Source organism: Quercus lobata, chromosome 3 (assembly GCF_001633185.2).
Source record: "Quercus lobata isolate SW786 chromosome 3, ValleyOak3.0 Primary Assembly, whole genome shotgun sequence".
Lineage (NCBI taxonomy): Eukaryota > Viridiplantae > Streptophyta > Magnoliopsida > Fagales > Fagaceae > Quercus > Quercus lobata.
In genome coordinates, this window is record NC_044906.1 from 26,393,701 (window position 1) to 26,402,186 (window position 8,486).

An 8,486-nucleotide genomic window follows, 5' to 3' on the forward strand; every position below is an offset into this window, starting at 1 on the left:
CCTTAATTGGTAGTGGAACTGGATGACTCCGAACTGCGGTTAGAAAACTTCAAACCTGCCTTGAAATGTTGATATTCTATTTTCTTGGATAGGGTTACAGCCTCATTTAAAGTATATAGGGTTTGTAAGGATACTTGATCTCGAATGGAAACTCACAACCCGTGTACAAATCTGGATATCGTTGATCTTCAGTTTCCTCCAAATCATTGCAATTTGCCAACTTGTCAAACTCCTCCATGTACTCATTAACTGTCTGAGTACCCTATCTGCAATCCTGGTATTGTCTAAACAACTCCTATTGGTAATTTAGTGGTAAGAACTGATTTGTCATTAATCTTTTCATCCTCCTTCATGATTGTATCGGAAGCTTTCATTCTTGGGTACGGTTTAATTGAACACGATCCCATAAGGCAAATGCTCCTCCCTTCAATTTGTAAGCCACTGAACACACCTATTTGTCATCTGCAGTACCTATATAATTGAAAAAATTCTCCACCTCACTAACCCAATCCAGATACTCTTCAATGGAGACATTACCATTAAAGGATGGTAACTCTACTTTCATCCGATAGTCTCTCTGCTCCTGATAATCTCGACCATTATCCCTTGCAGGACCACGATGATTCCCAAGGACTCTCTCTACATATTCCTCGTCCTCACTGTTCTCTTCGTTGTAGTCTTGTTGCCTGTTCCGATTTGGACTGCGATGGGGAGAGCCACGCACTCGGTTATCACGTCGCTCTTTGTCATCACGATTAGGGTTTTGGTTAAGCAGGGTGGCAAGCACTTCTTGAATCTGATCCAGAGTCTGTTGGGTTGATTCATGAAACTGTTGATTTTCATCATGAAAATCAAGAAACTCAGCCCTAGTGAGGATTGGGTTATTGACGTCATCACCTTCATCATTGTTGTGGTGATCACCGTCTTGCTAGTTAGCCATTAGAATAGGGTGAGTCAAGGCTCTAATACCAACTAATGTCGCGGAAGCCTAAAAAAAGCACACATGATGCACTTTTGATGGATCAAAAACTAAACTATTAGCTTATGGTAGTAAACCTCGAATCCACGAGGGGTTTCCCTAAATCCACAAGAAGAAAAACTGGAATACACCAAAGAAAGAATTTGAAAAAAGTCTGTGTTTATTGATAATAATCTGATTTTGCCTTTGATGGCTACAAAACATATAAATATTGAGAAAAATGTCTAAAACCCTAATTCGCACTAATTACGTGATTAGGTGACAAAATACCGAAATTTTCTAAAAATGGCAATATTAAGTTAAATGCAAAATTATAAACTACTCATCTTAAGGGTCGTCTCAAAATATATGAGACCTTATTCTAACTTTTAAATTAAAAGTTATTAAGTAAAAACAAATATTACAATAAATAGCAAAAGCACTGTTTTCGGAGCCTTAACGAAGGAATGCTGTTTTCCTTCAACTTGCCAAATTTTATGCAATTTCGACACTTTCGCTCTAATGGCTTCTACTAGCACCCCCCTTTGATCTTGTGTTGTGACTTCCTGCACCCCGGCTACTCTAGGAAGGCATGTGCTATCTGTTCTACATCAGTATGTCAGAGAGAGAGAGAGAGAGAGAGAGAGAGAGAGAGAGAGAGAGAGAGGAGAGAGAGAGAGAGAGAGAGAGAGAGAGAGAGAGAGAGAGAGAGAGAGAGAGATGCATGATACATGACTGCAACTATGATCTGACTTCCCAAGGAGAGCAGAACTATTGTGACTACAAAGCCAAAGAGAGCACAGTTACTGATGCCGTTGAAGAGAAATCACAGTCATAGTGTTAGAAAAAAACATTATTATAGATTATTTTTTTGAAATAAGTTAATCAATTTACGAATCTAGCTAAATGATTAGAGATTTTTAGTTTTTCTTTTTGAATGAGATTTTTGTTGAATATTTTCTTCATTTGTAGTTGTTTGGCCTAATATTCTTATTTTTTGGGCTATCTTTATTGTTATTTGGGCTAATTTTAATTGTTTTTATTTGGATTATGTTTGGGGAGCTAAGATTGTTTTTGTTTAACCCAAAATTTTGAAATTCTCAAATTAGATATGTTGAATTTTTTTAGAGCAGACAAAACAAGTGTTTTTTTTTTTTTTTTTTTTTTTTTTGAGGCCCAAAAAACAAGTTATGTTAAAAATAGTTATACATATAATTGTTTTTTTGGCAAGTCACCCTGAGATATATTAAAGACAACACTGAAAGTGGACCGCATGGGAGGGGAATACGAATAGGAAAGAGACAATAATCATTATCTCCTGCAGTACATATATTCTCTATTATATAGACTTCGGCACATTTAGAAGTTACAAAAAAGAACAATGCATATATATATTTGACATATAAGATATTTTATATAGAGAAAAAAAGAAAAAGAAAATAATAGATACTATAATAAAATAATTCAAGATAAAAAGTTATAGATAGTGAAGGGCATGGAACCTGAAAGCATGTTTTGTCTGAGACGAATTATTTGCAGTGACGATATGTTGGACAAAGATACTGCGATGGTACCATTAAACCGGTTGCTACAAGCATACAACTCTCGAAGTTTAGGGAAGAACCATAACCATGATGGTAACACTCCAGAAAAGGAGTTCGATCCAAAGCTGACAACTTCCAATCGACGCAAAGAAGCCAACTCGTTGGGCAGAGAGCCATGAAAATTGTTGTTTTCAGAGGATAAATGAGAGAGGAACGATAGGTTACCCACGTGTGGAGCAATGGTTCCTGTAAGACCCATGTGAGAGAGATTCAAGGCAGTGACTCTAAGGTGTTTGGCACCGCAAGTGATGCCAATTCAGTTGCAAACAGAAGTAGAGGTAGACCAGTTGGTTGCCAAAAATTTGTGAGGGTCATCGGTGATATGGGCTTTGAGAGCAAGAAGAGCTGCTTGGTCTGTGGTGATGTTGGTTTTTACTGCCTCAGCTAAGCTAGCCATAAAACAGTGCAACAACAACAACACGAAAAAGAGAAAATGGGCCGAAATCTCCATGAGTTTCTTTCTGCAGATTGAGATGTGAGGAGGCTATTGTAGTAAACAAGTGTGGCTGGATGATGTTTATATAAATGGAGAAATTAACTTTTGTCCAATTACATTAGAAAAAGAAGGGGATGGCTAAGTCAACATTCAAATTTTTGTTGTTTACTTGTCTTTATCTATAAAAAACTTATTTGTTGTCTTTTCGTTTGCTAAACCCTTATTTTTTAGAGGGAATATATATTTTAATTTAAATATATATAATATTATATTTTTATACGTATATTTGTCTAAAAATATACTTGTATACTTGAAATTAAATTGTACAAGTTTATAAATACAATCATATAATATATTGATAATATTAACAGTACATGTATAGTAAAGATTCATAGATTTTTAAATAGAGGAAAAAAAAAATTATGCTTTTACTATGCATGAGAATTAAAAGAATAAGGAAATTAAATAGCTTTTGAACAAGCTCAACTTTGTTAAAAAAAAAAAAAAAAAAAAAAAAAAAAAAAACTAAATTTGAACATATAATTTTGTTTTGTGATGAACTCATGTTCATCTTATATTCAAAATAAAATTAAATAAAAAAATTTGAAACAATTCATACTATCGACAGAATAATCTAAAATATTGCAGTCTCATAAAGTGTAGCCCCAGATGTCGGGAAACTGACTATGAATCCCAATTCAAAAGAAATAATTGAGGCTCATTATATGGGGCACCTTTAATCAACTTTAACTTTTTTTGTTTTTTTTGTTTTTGTTTTTGAGAAACCAATCAACTTTAACCAAAGTTGCAACTTGCATGCTTTTCTGCTTCCGATTTCTTCTGCATTAGAGCTTTCGCCTTTCAGTCCAAAAAGCTAGGTCCATGCGTTTCAACTTTAACGTCCCCTATTAAAAGAAAAGTAAAATTACATTTTTATTGTGTTGGTACAAATACAATAATAATAGAAATAATACAAAGAGAAACTGAATGATACTTCTAAATATTATTTATTTGAAGATAGAAATACACAATACTATTTGGATTGAGGTGTGACACTCGCTCTCTTTAAGGAGATTTAAGTCCTTAGTTGGCTAAATTTTGTACTGATGCAGACCTTCTAGAAAAACCTTTGCACAAAGTATTCAAGCCCAAATCTCCACCAGAAAGAACACCATTCCTTATCAAGAACCTCTCTATTTTTTTAGTGTATAAGAATGCTTGTAATTGTTGGATTATTTTGGTGTGTAAGGCTGTTAATAAGACTTTAGGTGCACGTGGGGGAAGGACTACCCTTAATATGCGCAATTTATAAATGATACCGAATTAACTGATAAAGAGACTAGGCTTAATGGGTCCCACAAAATTATTACCCAAATTAATCTAATTAATTAAGTCTATAGTTCTAATGTAGTGGGTGTTACAAGATTAATTGCTAGACATAAATCTGATGGGCAGAAATTGCACAATTAATAGATGAGATAATTAGTTTCTGAAAAAATAAATAGGCCCAACAACTAATCCATTAAGTGGGTGAACATCATAAGACTTTAGGCGCACATGGGGGACGGACTACCCTTAATATGTGCAATTTATAAACGATATCGAATTAACTGATAAAGAGACTAGGCTTAATGGGCCTCACGAAATTATTACCCAAGTTAATCTGATTAATTAGGTCCATAATTCTGATGTAGTGGGTGTTACAAGATTAATTGCTAGACATAAATATGATGTGTTGGAGTTATGCAATTAATAGATGAGATAAGGAATTTCTGAAAAATAAATAGGCCTAACAACTAACCCATTAAGTGGGTGAATAACTCTTCATTTTTCATATTAAAAAGGCCATTTACTCACTAATGGATATCAAAATAATTCTAAATGTATCTAACTCAATATTTGCTCCAATACGTATTGGTCCATTAATCACCATAATTAAAAAGAATAAAATAGTTTTTCTTATTTTCAATATGGGATTAAATCTTTTCACTAACTCGTTATCTTTTATATTAACTCTCACATATTTATATTGTCATATAAATTCATTTTAATTAAATAATATTAAAATGCTCCAACACTGTGAATCCCAATTCAAAAGAAATAATTGAGGATCATTATATGGGGACCTTTAATCAACTTTAACTTTTTTTTTTAAAAAAAATTTTGTTGAGAAACCAATCAACTTTAACCAAAGTTGCAACTTGCATGCTTTTCTGCTTTCGATTTCTTCTGCATTAGAGCTTTCGCCTTTCAGTTCAAAAATCTAGGTCCATGCGTTTCAACTTTAACGTCCCTTTTTAAAAGAAAATTAAGCAAAGTTACATTTTTACACACTAAATTCTCACTTTGATTACACCTTACCCCTTGAATTATCATAACACATGATCAACCCCCTAATTTTAAAATGCATTACACTTATGATTTAATCCCATGTCACTTGTTTTGCTGGTAACTCTAATGGAATTTAGAGTTAAAAGATCAATTTATCCTTAACTGTTTGTTTTTCAGTAAGAAGTAATTTGATTTTTTAATACTAAATTTCATTAGAATGAAGGGAAAAACAAAAACAGTAGGGAGGAGGACGATGAAACAAAATTATAAATTGGAGTGATAGTTTAGGGTGAAAAAATGTATTTTGCCACATAAAAGAAATCCCAAATGTTAATTTCAATAATTAGTTTTACAGGAAAATAATATTTATAAAACATCATAAATCGGTTGTTTAGTTTCTCTTTTCCACTCCAATAAAACTCTCAATTTTGTAGGTGTTAATAGAAATTCAACCTAATTGAAAAATTAAATTATTTAAAAAGTATTGCCGTAAATGTGCTAAATCATCATTGATCAATTTCTCATAACAGTTTCAGATTTCAATTTTTGTAAACAAGTCTTCTACACAGTAACTTGTTATTTTTAGTCACCAAACCTCCTATACCTGTCACACACACTAAACACTATTTTTCACTCTCTCTCAATTTAGAAACCTACTTACTAAAATCAAATTGCTAACTCCTGACTATAAAATATGTACGAGTTATAATTAATTAATATAACGACAATCCTCCATGGTCTTTTTCTTTTCCTTCATATCTTTAAGGCTAATAGAGATATACATGCTGGCGGTTACCAATATTTCCATCAAGTCTTGATACCAATATAATTATTGTATAGTTAGGTGTCAGGTTCATATTTTCTTTAAGACTTCATAGAACACTTCAACGCCACAAATGAAATACTCCATAAGATCAAAATTTGAAACTCGTAATATCGCACTAAACGGTACAAATTTCTCATGCTACACCATATCAAGGTTTATTCCCATGTGGACACGGCTTCAAAGAAAAGTTTACAATAATATCAAAACTCATTATTTCACTGATATAAATTCTTAATTGATTTCGGGTTGTGACTTGTGACTAATTAACTAATTAGCTTCCAAAGTTATTCAAACGAAGAAACACAGATGTAATAGATGGAGTGATACATGATCGCGAGTCAAGTTCCTTTTTCTCTATTTCCTCTGGCATAGATGTTGATCCTAGTTAGGGCCGGCCCTTCCATTAGGCGAATGAGGCAATTGCCTAAGGTCCCCAAGTGGAAGGAAGACCCCAATATTTTAGAAGAGGAGGGGTAGTAGGGGGAAAAAAAAAACAATTTTGGTTTCAGATGAATCTAAAAAAATGGGATGCCGCTTTAGGATTATTAGGATTCCTAATAATCCTAAAGCCGCATCCCATTTTTATTTCTTCCTCTTATCCTTTTTCCCGAGTGAAATTGTCAGAAGGACTGCCTTAATTAATTAGAGCTATATGAGTTTATAACTCAAGGAAGTATCTTATTTCTTTTGGCTGTGCACGTTGACTTGCATGCCCAACACTAACTATATATGTAACTTATATACCGTATCACAGTAAGTGCTTCCCTGTAGCACCCCACAAGCATACGCATAATAATGATGATGAAAACAATAATAATAATAATAATCGGGTATTACGAAGTCTATAATTAATTTGTTATTCTTATCTATCATATTATATATATATATATATATATATAGGGAAATGCTAATGAGTGTCTTTAGGGTAAAGGTTAATAATCTATTTAAAGAAAGTTTTTATGGGAAATGAAAAAAAAATATATATATATTTTGACAGCTTTTTTCATTTTCCATAAAAGTGGTATTAAAACTTTCATAAAATAGATTATTAATGAATGCCTAAGGGCGCTCATTAGTATGACCCATATATATATATATATATATATATATATGCACTGGGGGCGGAAGCATACATAGATTACAAATGTAGTTCTGGTACAAGTGTAAACTAGGGGAAGGGAGAAGAGAGTCATTCTGAATACAAGTGAAAGACCTCTTGAGGTGTTTACAAAATTTAAGCCTGAGGTTGGACTTGAAATTTTAGCCTGCCGAAGACTGAGGCCAAGGATGCCTTTATATAGAAGGAGGGAGCCTTGGATCCATTCAGGAGACTGCGTTAATCACGGAAGGTAAATTGCTTTTACTTCAGGTGAATTACTTTTCAGCCGAAAGCAACAGTAACTTCAATGATTCTGCTGGGGCACTGTTGGGGTGAACAGTAACTGGTCACTGTTTATGAACAGTGCATTGTCCCCTTGCTTTTCTGGAATAGTGACTCTGCATAGTGTTCTGGACTGTGCAGTGAATAGTGCTCTGTCGGTCAACTCTGCTGATCAGGTACTGTTCTGAATAGTAGCCGATTTTGCAAAGGTGGTTCTTGAGCTGGTCTGGGCTTCAGAAGCTGTTCAGGAGCGACTGGAAGCAATTTCTGATACTTTCAATCTGTATCATAACCAGAGGGATATCCTTCATATGGATCAAAGGCAGGAGGATCATCATCATAGTTGTGCTCGTGGTACCTGTCGAACAGATTACAAAGCCCGCAATAGAGGAGAGGTTCATAGTCTGCTTTCTGGGCTGTGTACTGAGGAGGGTCAAGGCAGATAATTCCTTCTGTGTTGAAAGCTTCTGAATATGGCTTGGTGGTGAATACTGTAATTCTGCCAGTATTTCCTACAAAATGGTAGTTTTCCCAAAGTTCTCCAGTGATATTTCGTAGTTCATTGCTGAAGTAGTTTTTCCAACATTCTACGAGGGCCAGAGGATTGGCATAGGAAAGGTAGGAATCACCATCATACCAAGGGCCATTGTGAGAGGACCCGTTGATGAGTACAAGGTGATGAGCAGGTTGAACAGCCATCCAATTGTTACCGTCCCAATGTGGGAGGGTGCTCTAACATCTAATGGATACAAAAGGACTTTTGATCTTTGTGACCACCTGTTGTATTATCAAAGGGAATTGGCTGATCTGGACATGGTTCGTTAGCTTGATGAGTCTAATGAAACCATATTCGAACATTTTTGAAAGCCAGCTTGGGTCTCTGTCATCATCATCTGCCCCGTCTTCATAGTTAACTATTAGACCAGGGAAAGGATGTTCCTTTTCATAAG

General features: G+C 34.4%; 1 protein-coding gene across 1 annotated transcript; it reads right to left on the reverse strand.

Annotated features, from left to right (window-relative positions):
* Positions 1-451: 451 nt before the first annotated feature.
* Positions 452-2,761, reverse strand: LOC115980651 (piriformospora indica-insensitive protein 2-like). Its single transcript, XM_031102885.1, has 2 exons — positions 2,522-2,761; positions 452-928 (listed from the first exon to the last, which is right to left on the reverse strand). The coding sequence occupies exons 1-2, from the start codon at positions 2,759-2,761 to the stop codon at positions 452-454; spliced, it is 717 nt and encodes a 238-aa protein (XP_030958745.1).
* Positions 2,762-8,486: the final 5,725 nt, after the last annotated feature.